Here is a 16,398-nt window from a genome sequence, read left to right as displayed (position 1 = left end):
CACAACAGGAACCACCGGTCTCGCGCTTCATCAGCAAAATGCCAAGTTTTTGGGGAAGTGGGTTCAGCGACAGCAGAGCTTTGACAAGAAAATCACAGCTGAACCAGTTCATAATGCCAAAGAAGAAGAAATGAGGCTGGGTAAGAGTTTCTCTTATTTTAGTCTTTTCTGCTTTGTTATTGGCTCTTGTTGTTCTTTTCTCATTTGTTTTTTTCTGCTTTATTCTGTTTTATTGTATTCTTCTTAATTCTGCTACCGTATATATTGTTGTTATTTTTGTATTTATAAATCTATGCTACCTTTTTTGTTTTCATCTTTCTGCTCCTTATTCAAAGCTACTTTGTTGTTGTTATTTTGCCCTTTTTCTATTCTACTGTTCTTTATTCTGTTCAAGTGTATTCTTCCCTATTCTTCTCTTTTTCTCTTTCTTTGTATTTGTGTAGTCTATTATTTCTATTCTGTTTTATTCTCTTCTCTATTCTCTATAGTGTGTTGTTTGAGAGTTGTAAGTTAATTCTGTGTAGTTTTCTCTTTTGTGTCTTTTATCCCTTTTTGGTCTGCTCTACCTTCACCTGTTCTTCATCTTTTTGATCCTGTCACACAGCAATATGTTTAGGTAATTTCCATTCTTTGATTATAAAAAGCATTATTATTCTGATGGCTCCACATAAATCTGAGGAACATTTTTAGTTCTTAAATATGTTTGACCTCTGACCTGCAGTCGTGGAGAAATATTGCTTTCTGTTGCAAAACATATGACAGGTCAGTGAAGCACTGACCTGTCATATGATCATCATGTGACAAATAAAAACACCAAGTAAAGGTGCAAGGGTTCATAGAGTGACATGTAGGTTATCTTTTGTCAGCTATTTAAACAAAAACCTGACTTGTAAACAGAGGTGCGGCCATTCGTCCGTCACATGGAGGCTCTCAAGTTTTTCTCCCTGATGACTTTTATTTGTTCTTCACACACAGATTCCAGCACGCACCTGCTGATATGGCGTCCATCTTCCTTCTACTTGCTGTGTGTTTGTCCAGAAAAACGCACAGATAAACGGACACATGCAAGCACACAGAGCACTTCTTTGTTGTGATATCTTGAATGCTTGGTCTGTGGGGGAGAAAGGCCGGAAGAAACAAGAAGCACTTCTCACAAGCTTATGAGTGACATTTAAAGTAGAGAGGAGGAAAATTAATCGCTTTGTGTAAGTTGTTTCTTTTTTCTCTAATCAGCAGACTCAGGCACATTTGAATATATAACATGTCATTTAATCTTTGCTGCTTTCTCTTCATCCTTTCCTCCATCCTCCTCCTCTCCAGGTTCTCCTTCCTCACCTGTAACTCTTGTATGATGGACCAGCCTCTGTTAAGACAGGTGTCAGACAGCCGCCGGGGCTGCTGCTCTTACAGCACCCTGAAGTCCTGGCTGCCAATCCTCTCCTGGTTGCCCAAGTACAACCGGAAATGGCTTCAAATGGACCTTCTTGCAGGCCTCACTGTTGGGCTGACCACTGTACCTCAAGCGCTGGCTTACGCTGAAGTAGCCGGCCTTCCTGTGCAGGTAAATCCTAACTGAGGTGTCTAAAATCTTTTTTGATTCAACTCTGTGCAAATACCATCCCCAGGAAGGTTAATATCTAGTTCCATTTAAGCCTTTACTACCCTTGAGTATGACTGCCAAAACTACTGTTAATGGAATGCAATCACTTTTTTAATTAGCTTAATTTTTTTCTATTAACTCATCAATAGATACATACATTGTGCTGCTTTTGCCAGTGGCGGCTCCAGACTTTTTAAATAGGATGGACCAACTTGGGCTCTGATTGATGCAGGGGAGACATTTGCACACATGTACACATTAATTTATTTTCTCTTTCTGTCTCCACTAATCATACCTACTTTTCAGTAACATAAGATAAAGGTAACATTCACATCTTATAATCCTAATTCTACAAGGACTCAAAAAGATTATATGTGAAAAGTCTGAAGTAAAAAATGACATGCAAACTCCTGCACACCATCCAACTTGCAGAAATACAATAAAGGCAATGTACCAAAAGAATGCTCGTTAGTTCATTGGCAGTAAGACAGTGTGCAAGGGTTTGCATTAAACTTAGTATGGACTCAATCCTTTCCTACGCACCAGTCTTATGGAACAGATTGGCAAATAACTTATTTACTTTTTAAATGACTAATAAAGACGTGTTAAGATATGACCGAGTCTGCTGCAACACAGCCTGAATGATTTTAACAGAAGTCCGGTGTCTGACAGGAACAAATAGCAAATCATAGTTTAGGAGACGTTGGGGTGGCACCTGGGATGGCGATTAAGATTTCAAGGGGGGCCCATGCCACCCCTGGCCACTCTTCTGGACACGCCCCCTTGCTATTGCTATTCTGTCTTTCTTTACTTCTCATCATTGAATCATAATATTTAATCCTTACAGTACGGACTCTACTCTGCCTTTATGGGGGGGTTCATCTACAGCCTCCTGGGGACTTCTAAAGACGTGACACTGGGTCCTACGGCGATTATGTCCCTCCTGTGTTTCTCAGTGGTGGGTGGGCACCCAAACCAAGCCGTGCTGCTCAGTCTCCTCTGTGGACTCATCCAGGCTGTTATGGCATTACTGAGATTAGGTAAGGGGGCGGAGCTGTAGTCATGTGAAAAACCTGTGACACCAGTTTTGGTGGTTTTCTTAATTTGGTCGACACTCGTGACCCAAGAGGATCTGCAAAAGACATAAATATTTGCAAAGTAATTAAAATGGTTTTATTGACAATCTGAGACATTCTTGTCACTTTAAAGCAAAGAAATGGTATTATAAGGGTTCAATCTTCCTGCCTGTAGGGTTTAGGGTGAGCTCTTTTGAAAATTTTACACAAAAATGAGAGAGTTTTAAATTCAACATGGTGCTGAGACAGAACTGCAGACATTTGAAGAAACAGGATATTAGTTTGTGATAGTGCAGGAGAACTACTTCCTGCCATCACTTGTACGACTTCCTCTGCTTAACCACACGCAATGTCTGCACAATCTGTGGTTCTCAGCCATGCTTTTATTTCAAGTCAGGGTCATGGCCTGGTAAATAATTCATGACTTTCCTTGGCTTCTGCAGGTTTCCTGCTGGACTTCATCTCTTACCCTGTAATAAAAGGCTTCACTTGTGCTGCTGCCATAACTATTGGCTTTGGGCAGGTTAAGGTGAGGGTTTAACATGCACACACACACACACACACACACACACACATACAGAGTCATAAAAACAAAGTACTCATACATCTTAGGCAACATCATTGACCAGATCCTGTTCTCATGCTACTATTAAACTTTTATATTATATCATAGCCACAGGTTTATTTCAGTTTTACACCTTCACATTCAAGACTAAAAAACAATAAAAAGTCAATAATATGATGCAATATTTACATATAAAACTTTAGAACAAGGAACTCAGCCCACAATAAAAAAACCCAATTAAAAAAAAAGTCTGTTGAATATGGGCACATTTTTATAAGTGAGAAGACTTTAATCTTTAATTCATAAATAAATCTTGATCCTCTTCCTACTTAAAATAAGGTCCAGAAATAAATGCATTAATTTTTTTTCCCGCTATTAATCATATGCTATTTTAGGCACTCCGTGGATATGCCCCTGCAGAGTCTCCCTGTAGTCACAATTCACTTTTGAAAACTTCTAGACAGCTCAGTTGACATGTCAAGAGTAATATCAGCTTAAGAATGTGCAAAAATTCAAAATAAAAGCCTAACAATATTTATTTTTAAATTCAAATGCAATTAGAAATACGATTAATCTTGATTAACTATTGAAATGTCTCGATTAATCGCAATTTTAAAAATGTAGTCCTCTGACAGGCCTAATATAAACTGTAAAAATGTGTCCCCTGTGCCAAATGGTAATAGAAGTGTTTATCTAAAAAGCAAAGAGAGAACCGGTGGTTCACCCTCTGGTCATCGTTTCACAGTTTCTACTCCTATTCGTGTCAGGGATTTCATCTGATGGCAGTCATGTTGTTTCTGTTTCCAGAACATTCTGGGACTCAAGGGAGTTCCTCAGGAGTTCTTCCTGCAGGTGTACTACACCTTCTACAAGATCTCAGAAGCCAGGATAGGTGACATGGTGCTGGGTCTGCTCTGTCTTGCTCTCCTCATCGTGTTGGTGGTCATGAAGAAGAATCTGAGCTCTGAAGACTCTGATGACTCCACCTGCTCCAGAGTCGCCAGGAAACTAGTGTGGACTGTTGCTACAAGTCAGTCCCTGTGTGGTTGTGACTGTGTGCATGCATGTGAAGTGAATTATTTTTATTTGATAGGGACGATGCAATTTAGAGAATGAAACTGAGGTTTGAGCCCACACAGCCATTCAATATATACATATACCAGTGTTTCCCCTACCATTATACTGAAGTAAAATAAAGAATTTTTTATTTTTTTATTTTTTTAAAGATTTATTTTTGGGCCTTTATTGTAGAGATACGATAGTGGATAGAGTCGGAAATCAGGGAAAGAAGTAATTTAAGGATACCTTTCCAATAGAAAAGGACAGCGGTCATTAAAAGTAACCCATGAACACCAAGATTGTCGTCGTGTCACCATGTCGGCTTGTCCCCACCCCCCCAACGCTGTAAACCTAGGGGAAACACTGTATACTGTACATACTGTATGTCTTTATTTAAACTCGAAAATAATTGAGAGCATAGCCATCATTTACAATGAGGGCGAGCAGGATAAACAATGAGAAAGAAAATAAACATAGGCTACATACACATATAAATACATATATGCATATATACATACACATACATACATATAATACACAAATACCTGGGCTGCCTGAATTGGCATGAAGTGCCTAATTAACTCAAAAACGTTTAGGTTGGTGTTTTTAAAATTGTCTGTACATGTTTATTCAATTTGAGCTGTGGTTCTAAAGAGTATTGTGTGTGTGAGTCTCTCTATCTGTCAGTAATACTGTTCAAAATCTAATGTTGTGTCTAAAACCCTCTTCTCTGTCTTGGTCAGTGCGTAACGCTCTGGTGGTCGTGGCCGCATCCTGTGTAGCATTTTCATGGGATGCTTACGGTTATCGAGTGTTCACAATAACTGGAAAAACCTCTCAGGGGCTCCCGCCGTTCAAGCCCCCACCCACCTCAGACATCACAGCCAACGGCACGGTCATCTCCTTTAGAGAGATCGTTGAGGTGAGACAATCGCGCCAAGCCTCAGGGTTATGGAAGTTTATCTTTTCTTTTTTTTTTTCATTTATGATTGAACTGCAACTTTCACTTCCTAAATATCTTTCCATTTTGTCTGTGTGGTTTTGTGCAGGGCTTTGGGGAAGGACTTGCTGTGATTCCCTTCATGGGTCTGTTGGAGAGCATTGCTATTGCTAAAGCTTTTGGTAAGTGTTTTGAGCCGCGCTACATGCACTGAGCTTGGGTTGGAAGTGGTCGGGGTGTCTGTTTATTGGTTGACCACTTTGGTATAAGCCAGTGGTTCTCAAACTATGGTACGCGTGCCAGAAATCTCCACAATATAAAAAACAAACCCTTTCAGCATAAACAACGTTTATTTTTGTCGTACTCTTATCTTATCTGTCTTGTATCTATTGGGTTGTATTTATATCAAATGTGTTTTCCCCTCTAAATTAATCTACTTTTTGCAACAAACAACAACAATAAAGTTCAACTCGATATTCCGTTATAGTTCAGTACTGAATCAACAGCAAGCAGCTGTAGGCCTACATTAACAGATATTCTGTTATTTATTTGAGTTCAGTACACAATCGGTAGCAAGCAGCTGCACATTTACATTTTTAAAACGGAGCCAGGAGATGATCCAGTTTTGATGCATGTACGGACAGTCGCTCCCCCCCCCCCTCTCTCTCTCTCTGTAGCTCTGAAGCTGATGTGATTCTGCTCTCTTTTGTCGTCTTTGGATTTTTTTTAAAAAAAGGCAGTTTTGCTATGTTGAACGCAGAGACTTATAATAAAGCGGCACTGTTTGCACCGAGCCTGCAGAGCGCGCGCCTGCACTCTCACGCGCTCTCTCTCTCTCTATCCCGCTACCTCTCGCTCTCTCTCTCTCTCTCCCGCTACCTCTCTCTCTCTCTCCCGCTACCTCTCGCTCTCTCTCTCTCTCTCCCGCTACCTCTCTCTCTCTCTCCCCCGCTACCTCTCGCTCTCTCTCTCTCTCCCACTACCTCTCTCTCTTTCTCTCCCACTACCTCTCTCTCTCTCGCTCTCTCTCTCGCTCTCTCTCTCTCCCGCTACCTCTCTCGCTCTCTCTCTCTCTCTCTCTCCCGCTACCTCTCTCTCTCTCTCTCTCTCCCGCTACCTCTCTCTCTCTCTCTCTCCCGCTACCTCTCGCTCTCTCTCTCTCTCTCTCTCTTTTTTTTGATTTGGGCCAATGTCAGAGTTGTGTGGAGTTTAATTGCCAGTTCTAGCGCTAGCCCTTAGTAGTCCTATAGTGTGGCTTCCAGAAGTCAATAATAAATAATATTATTTTTATGAATTAATTTGCCTCTTGCATGAAATGTGTGTTGAAATAGGCCTACAGTGTATTTTAACATCTACCATAATGCTGGTACTTGGAGAGCCAAATATGTTCGGAGGTGGTAGCAGTCTAAAAAGTTTGAGAACCACTGGTATAAGCTCAGCCTCTTACTTTGTGGATTTTTAGAAAAATATGTCCAGCTCCTTCGTTGTCATGAAATGTGGAAATTTAGACTTTAATATCCCCTCAAGATGAATTGGAATTAAATGTAGTATTCCCTCGACCTTTCCTTATAGCCGTCTTCACGCCTTAACTTGACTTTACAGTACTTTGGTTTATGACCAGATTCCTGCACCAACACTAGTCACATCCTTATAAGCATTCGCTGTTCTTTGTGTTCTGTGCTTTGTTCGAGTAATCTTTAACATGTAAGCATGCTAACATGCAAAAGTAACATTGTGAGCATGGTAAACATTATAATTGCTAAACTTAAGCATGTAACTGGATGTTAAATCCCCACTGTACCAAAATTTCAGCTCCATCAGGAAGTCAATGACTTTATATAAGCATTTTACAAAACAAGTGATGTTTTAAGAGCTATATGAGCATCAAAATATAAGGCAGCAAGTATAAATGTTTTATTGAACCTCCTGTTTCTTCTCAGCCAGTCAGAACGACTACAGGATCGATGCCAATCAGGAGCTGCTGGCCATCGGTGTGACTAACATTATGGGCTCCTTTGTGTCAGCGTACCCGGTCACTGGGAGCTTTGGGAGGTTTGTGTGTGTGTGTGTGTGTGTGTGTGTGTGTGTGTGTGTGTGTGTGTGTGTGTGTGTGTGTGTGTGTGTGTGTGTGTGTGTGTGTGTGTGTGTGTGTGTGTGTGTGTGTGTGTGTGTGTGTGTGTGTGTGTGTGTGTGTGTGTGTGTGTGTGTGTGTGTGTGTGTGTGTGTGTGTGTGTGTGTGTGTGTGTGTGTGTGTGTGTGTGTGTGTGTGTGTGTGTGTGTGTGTGTGTGTGTGTGTGTGTGTGTGTGTGTGTGTGTGTGTGTGTGTGTGTGTGTGTGTGTGTGTGTGTGTGTGTGTGTGTGTGTGTGTGTGTGTGTGTGTGTGTGTGTGTGTGTGTGTGTGTGTGTGTGTGTGTGTGTGTGTGTGTGTGTGTGTGTGTGTGTGTGTGTGTGTGTGTGTGTGTGTGTGTGTGTGTGTGTGTGTGTGTGTGTGTGTGTGTGTGTGTGTGTGTGTGTGTGTGTGTGTGTGTGTGTGTGTGTGTGTGTGTGTGTGTGTGTGTGTGTGTGTGTGTGTGTGTGTGTGTGTGTGTGTGTGTGTGTGTGTGTGTGTGTGTGTGTGTGTGTGTGTGTGTGTGTGTGTGTGTGTGTGTGTGTGTGTGTGTGTGTGTGTGTGTGTGTGTGTGTGTGTGTGTGTGTGTGTGTGTGTGTGTGTGTGTGTGTGTGTGTGTGTGTGTGTGTGTGTGTGTGTGTGTGTGTGTGTGTGTGTGTGTGTGTGCAGAAAGAGCTCAGATGTTTTATATTTACAGTGTCGTTGCCTCACTTCCAGGACAGCTGTGAACTCTCAGACTGGTGTTTGCTCTCCTGCTGGAGGGATCGTAACCAGTAAGTCCAAACATTTTCAACTGTCCCTGTATCTCCTCTGACCTCTTACGTGTTAGAAGATACATCTATCAGCCATGACATTATAAACACCTTCCCACTAAAACGGGATAAAACCATTTAAAAGAAGAGATGGTGGGACATAATGTAGTGGATTTGATTGGATCATTAGCTTTGACAAATTGGTAGATAAAGTAGTTAACGCCCCTGAGTGCAGGTTGAGTGATCAGGCATTTGAAACGTTTTACAGGAAGATAAAATGCTGTTATTTTGATGTAAATACACTCAGTTAATGCTTTATTAAAACATATTAGGCAGATAATGTCAAATAAATTAACTTTAAGTCCTATAAGTAGCACGATGGGGCCTCCATTGGTTGGACTTATTTGTCCATCACGTCCCACAGATGCTCGGTTGGGTCAAGATATGAGGAATTCTGAGGCCAGGGTCAAAATTGAGGCCAACTTTTGCTCTATGGTCCAGTCTCAAAGTTCACATGCCCATTGTAGGCGCTTTCAGCCGTGGACAAGGATCATCGTGGACACCCTGAACAATCTGTTGCTATGCAACAAACTGAAATGGACTTTGTACGGACACTTTTCTATCAGAACTTGCATTCACCTTTTTTTTTCCAGTTGGATCAGACCATATGGGCCAGCATTTGCTCCCCATGCCCATCAAGCCTTGGCGGCCCATGACCCTGTCACCCATTCACAGGTTTTCGTTTCCTGGATCACTTTTTGTAGGTACTGACCACTGTAGACTGTGAACACCCCACATGAGCTGCAGTTTTGGAGATCAGAATCAGAATCAGATTTATTGGCCAGGTATGCTTACAAACACAAGGAATTTAACTTCGCTGAACTGTGCTCTCATATGTACAGCTACAACATTAAATATAAAAAATAAACACAATAAGAAAAGACTAATATTTACATGACTAAATATGAAACAGTGCAGTGGTGAATAGGGCAAAAGATGCTGAAGTAATGCTCTGACCCAGTCGTCTTGGTCACTCACATCCATGCCATCGCCATTTCCTGTTTCAACGCTTTAACTCTGAGGACAAAATGTTCACTTGCTGCCTAAAATAACCCAGACACTGACAGGTGCCTTTGTAAAGCGATAATCAATCAGGGGTGATAATGTTATGGCTGACTGGTGATTTCTCGCTCTTGTCTTATTTCTCTTCATCCTTATCTCTCTCTTAGTGTCTTCTGTTTAGATTTGCACATTTTGTCTGTCAGGACAGTAAGAGCAAATTTAAAAAAACCTAGTTCAACAGACTCGACCACAAACACAAAACATATCAAACAGCAGCAAAATGTCAACATTAGCAAATTATTTTAATAATATTTTATCATTTTTAAATGTTGTCTGGAACAACCTAAAAAAGATCATAAATACCTTGTGACTTTCCATTCTCTGACTTCCTCCACCTCTTGTGTTTTTAAGTGTATGTATTGATGGCACAGATGGCCTAGCGGTTAGGTCGTCCTCTTAGCTGACGGCCTGGCTTCGAGTCTGATCTTTAAATATCAATCTTTTTTAAAAAGTGTGTATATTGATAGTTCCTTTCTGCTTGTTTCTAAGTTTGGTCATTATGTATCCCTCTAAATGTGACCTCCTTCTTCTTCTGTGCTTATTTGCAGGTGTGATTGTGTTACTTTCCTTGGCTTTTCTCATGCCGGCCTTCTACTACATCCCTAAAGCTTCTCTAGCTGCTGTTATCATCTGCGCGGTATCTCCCATGGTGGATTACCCCGTTGTGGCTAAGATGTGGAGGACACGAAGTAGGTATCTGCTCAGTGTTAAACTGTCTCATGTGTATTTGTTTACCTTTGGTTTAACGCTAACATGTCTCCACAGAGCTGGACCTGCTGCCTTTTGTGGTGACGTTCCTGATGAGCTTCTGGCAGGTGCAGTACGGCATCGTAGGAGGTGTCGCTGTATCTGGAGCACTGCTGCTCTACAACACGGCAAGGCCCCAGATAAAGGTAGCATAATAACTGAACAGGACACTGTGTGATTCTGAGTGTGTGGCCCTTTCAGTTTGAAACAGAAGTAGTATGTTGAATGTTGCGCTGCTTGTTTTCTGCTCAGGTAAAAATTATAATGATTTATTTTTTTATTTTTTTGATGATCAATTGATTTAAAATAAATACATGTATTTTGACCAGTCTGTTGGAATGTACAGTTAGGGCTGTGTCCATGGCAACAGTTAACGCTGTAGTCTTCATAAAAGGAGCTTAACTAGCTTTCATTACTCACAGATCAACATGAGTTTAGTGTAACCCAGTTTTTTTTTTTAGCCATGTAATGAGTTGAAATATATTTAACAGCTGGTTTTTGTTGTTCTAATCTAAACCAAAACAAACATTTGAATGATTGCTTCTATAGTATCCATCTTTCTGTGATTGTAAGGCATGACCTTATGGACCATTCTGAAGAACCTCAACAGAGAATCACCTCCAAACTACTCTTCCTCTTTCTTAAAGAAAATGACATGCTTTATTAATCCCAAAAGGGGAAATTCAGTTTGTTTCAGTCTATGGTTGAACATGCTACACACACATAGGCCAAAAAAAACACACATGCAGAAACAAGGGCATGCACTAATGGCAATGGCTCAATTGGTAGGGTCGTCACGTCTCGGACTGGGAGGTCGATGGTTCAATCCCCAGCTGAGCAACATGTCCGATGTGTACTTGGACACTCCAACTCCTTCGGTGACGGTGTATGAATGGATTAGTGTTGTACTTAACTCTCTGATGTACTGTACGTCGCTAAGTGAATTGTAACATTAATGGAGAGTTGTCAGTGAGGGGGCTGAAAACGAGTCAGCACCTCAAGCAGCTGGTGACCTGCTTAAGCGCTCCTCAGCAGTACCATGTGAACTGGCACTGTTGCAATTTCCATACTTAGTTCCTTATCAGGAACTTTACCTTACCAGGAACAGTCAACAGTCGTCTTCCCAACCCAAGTCCCCACACACTGAGCTGGGGCGGCTGTGGCTCAGTTGGTAGAGTCGGTCGTCTCTTAACCGGGACGTCGAGGGTTCGATCTCCAACACTGCACAGCATGTCCGATGTGTCCTTTCCATTTAGATGCCAATTAAGAAAAGATCTTTGAGGAAAACACAAAGGAAAAGTGGCTGTTTTAGTGTGTTGAATAACATAAAATGGTTCTTACAGTGCTAAAGTAACAGATTTATGGAAACAGCATGTGCCTGTTGTACTCAGGTGTCTGATCACGGTGTGCTGGTGATGGAGTTGGGCAGCGGACTCAGCTTTCCTGCCACAGAGTATCTCAGTCGCATCATTCACACTCAGGCTCTGCAGGGTGAGGATTTGTTTAAGAGTCTCTTTCTATTCAGAGGACACTTATACTAAACTCTAACATTCTGTGATTCATGATTTCCAGTTTGAGCTCTCATGTACTCTTCCCTTAGCATCTCCCCCGCAGTCAGTGGTCCTGGATTGCCATCATGTCAGCGTCATAGATTACTCGGTGATCAGCGAGCTCAGTGACCTGCTGAGGCAGTTCAAACTACGAGAAGTGCGACTGGTCTTTTCCAGATTGCGGGTAAGACCTTCAGATTTTCCTTTTTCACAGACTTTTCACTTAGTGACAGATTATGAGCCATTTAGTTCAGTGTGAACATTGAAAAACCTTGGAAGCTTAGTTTTGTTTAGGGCCAGGAGTTCAAGAAAGTGTACGCACTATTCACTCCACTATGGCTGACTCTTTGTCTCACACTTCCCTTCCTCTGTTCTCCTCCATCTTCAGCCCTCCGTTCTGGATGTTCTCCTGGCCTCTGATCTTCAGGGCCTCACGTATACAGACACCGTCGAGGCAGCGCTGCAGATGGAGTCAAGTGGCCTCCGAAAAGATCAATGACATTTCTCATCAAGGAATTATTTTGTCCGTTCTGAAGGTGAACACTGACCAACTACCTCCAAAAACTGATTAACTGATCAACTCCTGCCAGTGGCCAAGCCATGCCCCTCTTTCACCCGTCAGAGGAAGCGTCAAACTGATAGACTCTGAAACTGACTCTGAAAGTATCATGAAACATTCCAACACTATATTATACACGCACAAAAACCACTGGACCAGAAGAAGCGGTGTTTGATGTCACTTTAGATTATTTTGTGGGACATTGTTTTGTACGATAAAGAAGATAGCTGGGAAAATGACAATACTTAATATTAATATATTTAATATATGTTTTTTAACTACAGTTGCCTGCAGGGCTTCAAGAGACCAAATTTGATTATAGAGAAAAGGAGGAGGAGCGATCTTTGTTTCATCGATTTGTGCAGTCAGATAGTGTCTCGGATAACAAAACATATGAGGGCTTTATTTACTAGCAGAGAGTAGACGGATTCTTTAAAGCAGAAGTTTCGGATAATATCCACATGATATTTTTTTGGGCCTTTTTACCTTTATTGTATAGGCAACTGAAGGGAGTCAGGAAATGTTGGAAGGAGAGAGTTGGGGGTGACAAGCAGGAAAGGGCCGAGGTCAGATTCGAACCCACAGCCGTTGTATCGAGGACTCTAGCCTCTGTACATCGACATCACCACTAGGCTATCAGCGCTCCCATCTATAAGCGGCCTTGAATATAAAATGTTAAGACTGTGTTATTAGTGTTTTATTTGTGATTACATTAGATCACCTTTAAGAGATCCATTTTAACATTGGTGATATATATTTATTATTTTAAAAACACAACCAATCAGCATTAATTTGATGGTTGAAGGAACAAAAACAACTTTTCCAAAGAGCTTGAGAACTCTTCCTACTGTAAGTCCTTTTCACACATGAACTCTTGAAAATGTCTTGCAAATTTCCAGACAGCCTGCCTCTGATAGCTTCATGAGGGTCAAACGTGTCCTTCATGACTGGAGATTTTTCCGTCTCCAATGGGAGGGAGGGGGGTATGTAATTGGACGTACAGTATCAATGAATGAGTGGAAAAGAACATGCTGGCAAGAAGAAAAGAGACCAAAGCAGCTTCATTATGTGCATGCAGATCGCACCCTTTTGGCGCCAGTTGCATAATAACCAGATCTCAGCACATTTTGAGTACATATGTGAAGGGCTGTAGAGAGTGCATTAATCACAAAGTAAACACTTTTTTTTTTTTTTAAAACCATTGAGGATATCAATCATGGAAATGTGCAAAGAATAACTTATATAAGTTCTGTTACCACACCTAGCATGCATTTATGTTGATTTGTATTTTTGAGAACAGAACAGTCCAAAAGTCCTGCCACAAGCTGAAATCACTTACACAATACCAGGGAGTGTTTGAGTGACTTTGGGTCAGTTTCACAGGTAACATTCATCCTTCCTCTGACCCTGTAATCCATCAACTGCCCTCAGCATTAGTAATGGTTCACCAGACTGTTGTAGCACTTGAAAGAGTTCCTGATCAGAGACCAGTGAAAATGTGTACTCAAAATAATTATTTTTTAACAAGGGCTCTCTACCTTAAAAGATAGTTTTTGTAAAGCCAGATGATGTTTTCTCTCCCCTGTGCTGTCATGAAAAAATACATCAATGTCTTTGTTTTATTATTCTGGTTGTGTTTTATCAGTTTATTTCTTCTTTTAAAGGAGTGTGTATGGATATGGTCTTTCTTCCTCTATTCTCCAATGTCCTCGTTTGCATATCATTCTTGGGAAACCGAGTTCGTCCTCAATGCACTTTCAATTAAGATTTTTTGAAATAACTAATTTGAGGTGTTTTGTTTTTCTTGCTTGCTGTAGAATTACTTCACTTCAGTATTCACCATCTTCTTTACAAGGGTTTTAAAAGTTGATCTTAGCTAAAAGCATAACGTCTGTATCTTTATCAAGGATTAATCCGTATCATTGTTCAACTTTTGTTGAAATTAACATTGAAGCCTCTTCAATACCTACAAAAGGAAACCAGACCATCACAGACAAATTTCACTTTTTGACAAAGTCATTCTTAGTACCTGTAACCGCTGCCACCGAGTAGGTACAGCACACTGCAGAAATATCCTTTTTCTTCTATTTAAGCTCTAAGATTGGTCTGTTGTAAGGTCCATATACTGTACATGGCAACATAACACGGTTTTAAGTAGAAGGGGGCAGGTGAAATCATGACGTATTGGTACAAATAGTGCAGCCATTGAATTTGTCCATGAGGGAGAGAAATGTAAGGGAGGTAGGCAGGAGTCAGGCTATCTAAAGGGTGCTGGTGATTGGGAGATGCAGGTGGATTTGAAAACACATTGTTCCACAGGAAATAGTTTGCACTAGCCTGAGGCCTGACATAGTATTATGGTCTGTGAGTCAGAGGATAGTTTATCCTGTTTCTACAAACTCTCTACAGACTCAACTCTTTTTTTTTCTCTTGTGTAATGTTAGCACCAGGAATAGTTTCATTTTTTGTTTGTTTGTTTGCTTGGCCTTTTTTACAGAAGGATGCAATAGCTCAGAGAAGTTCTTCAGCTGGGTATAATGGACGCTGAGAGATAGCATTAAGGAGGGTGGCTCTGGGACGCCGGAGCTTACTGCCAAGTCTTTCAGAGGTGTCGTGGGTCTAACTTGATGAAACACCGCTGAGTTTTCCCCGTAGACATCACTCCTCTGTAGCAAGACTTAAAATGGCAGACCTGCACAAACGTTTTGTTCTAGGCTGGGGGAGAGTCTATGGGTGGAGATATCAGGGGAGGGGAGGGATATTTTTTTTTTTTAACCAGAATCCAGCATGTGTCATCACAAGCTGAGCAAATTTGAAACGGAGGAGTTGGTGGCGGGTCCTGAGGCTCCACCAGTTGAGAACCAATTGTCTATTGGTTAGTTCCTACACCACATGTACACAGGCCGTAGTCCTCGAAGCGGGCAGCCCAAGTTCAAACCTGACCTCCTACATGTCATACCAAACTTTTCCCTCTTCTAAAGCTTATTAACAGTTTTCAAACCATCTTTAGGTTACTGCTTCCAATTGGACTGGAGTGGAACAAGGGGATTTGGGTTCATTTGTACTGCAAGGTATGTTCATGGGAAAATAAAATCACTTTGGTGACCCGCAGATTTTTCCTCTTACACTATCAAAATTTGAATGAATTCCAATCCATTGAATTATCATAGAATATATGGCATTTTCACCTGTACAAATATGCTTACAGTGGCATGCAATCCTCTATCATTGCTGTCGCTTGTTTATGTTGTCAAAACTCTCCATGAAGTCAGATGAAACTTTGACACAGCACATCCACTTGATGAGGGTGATTGGCTCCAAATTTGAAATCTAAATTCCTTTTTTAACATCAACTAAGGTTGTTTGATCTTGTTCAGCAATATCTTTATATTGTTAGCTGTTTTTAAGGAGAATTTAAATTTTCCTGTTATCAAGTCATACTTTTTAATTAAATACTTTTAACTTTACTTTACTTTTAAATGAACAACTAAGATTTCAGAGAGTTAAAACCCTCAGAAAATCAAATATTTATGTAAGTACCATTACTTCTCTTTCATCTGCGTGTAGCTTAAATGGGGTCGATTTTGCTATTAAGATTGTGTGCCATACAATAAAAAAATTTAATGACGATCAAAACACCCTCAGTGTCCAAATATTATCTGTTAATCTCACTGTGCTTTACTATTGGTTTTGCTTAATGGAAGTCTTATCAGTAAAATTGTTTGAGCCAATTTATTCCAACACATCCAGAGAGTTTCCCAAAAATAAGCTCTCTGCGTTGTTTCTGCCCGTGTGACTGACGGTTGTGTTTAAGTAAGGACTTCTTTTTCAATGACGCCGAGCTCTTCACGGGTGTTATGCATACTTTTAATATTATGTAAAGTTTAATATTTCACACAGATACTTCCTGGCAGAAGCTGTTGTAAAAAAGATATTATGATATTAATTTGATAATGGAACAAAGTCCTGAGTCAACCATTTACTTGGGCATAATAAAACATTACGGGAAGGCACACAATAATCTCACTAAATGATTATAAGAAGTTATAAATTAATAAAAAATAGGTCATCCACTCTAGTACACTGTTATCTTTGTTTTTTTCCCCTGCACTGAATAATTGTCGCTCTAGATTTCAGAGAAATATCAGACCCTTTAGATATTATGAAACTTAAGATCGGGTCCTAAATGCACAATATGTAGTCCAAACTGCTACCATGAGACATCCAGTTTGATGCATTCATGTAGCAAGTGCTGATTTGATTGGATTAAATGGAAATCTTCACTTAAGACCAGTGCAGTGGCTCCCAACCTCTGGGGTCC

The 16,398-nt window shown here is 40.7% G+C and overlaps 1 protein-coding gene across 1 annotated transcript; it reads left to right on the top strand.

Annotated features, from left to right (window-relative positions):
• The first annotated feature begins 9 nt into the window (after positions 1–9).
• Positions 10–13,702, top strand: slc26a11 (solute carrier family 26 member 11). The gene is made up of 15 exons (XM_061050413.1): positions 10–140; positions 976–1,205; positions 1,321–1,561; positions 2,448–2,640; positions 3,120–3,205; positions 4,049–4,271; positions 5,044–5,222; positions 5,350–5,422; positions 7,181–7,292; positions 8,065–8,120; positions 9,770–9,910; positions 9,987–10,114; positions 11,360–11,459; positions 11,569–11,702; positions 11,907–13,702. Exons 3-15 carry the CDS (start codon positions 1,349–1,351, stop codon positions 12,015–12,017), a joined length of 1,749 nt encoding a protein of 582 aa, XP_060906396.1. The 5' UTR covers positions 10–140; positions 976–1,205; positions 1,321–1,348; the 3' UTR covers positions 12,018–13,702.
• Positions 13,703–16,398: the final 2,696 nt, after the last annotated feature.

Source organism: Labrus mixtus, chromosome 2, assembly GCF_963584025.1.
Source record: "Labrus mixtus chromosome 2, fLabMix1.1, whole genome shotgun sequence".
Lineage (NCBI taxonomy): Eukaryota > Metazoa > Chordata > Actinopteri > Labriformes > Labridae > Labrus > Labrus mixtus.
The sequence above is the reverse complement of the archived record's forward strand: the minus strand, read 5'-3'. Positions and strand labels throughout refer to the sequence as shown.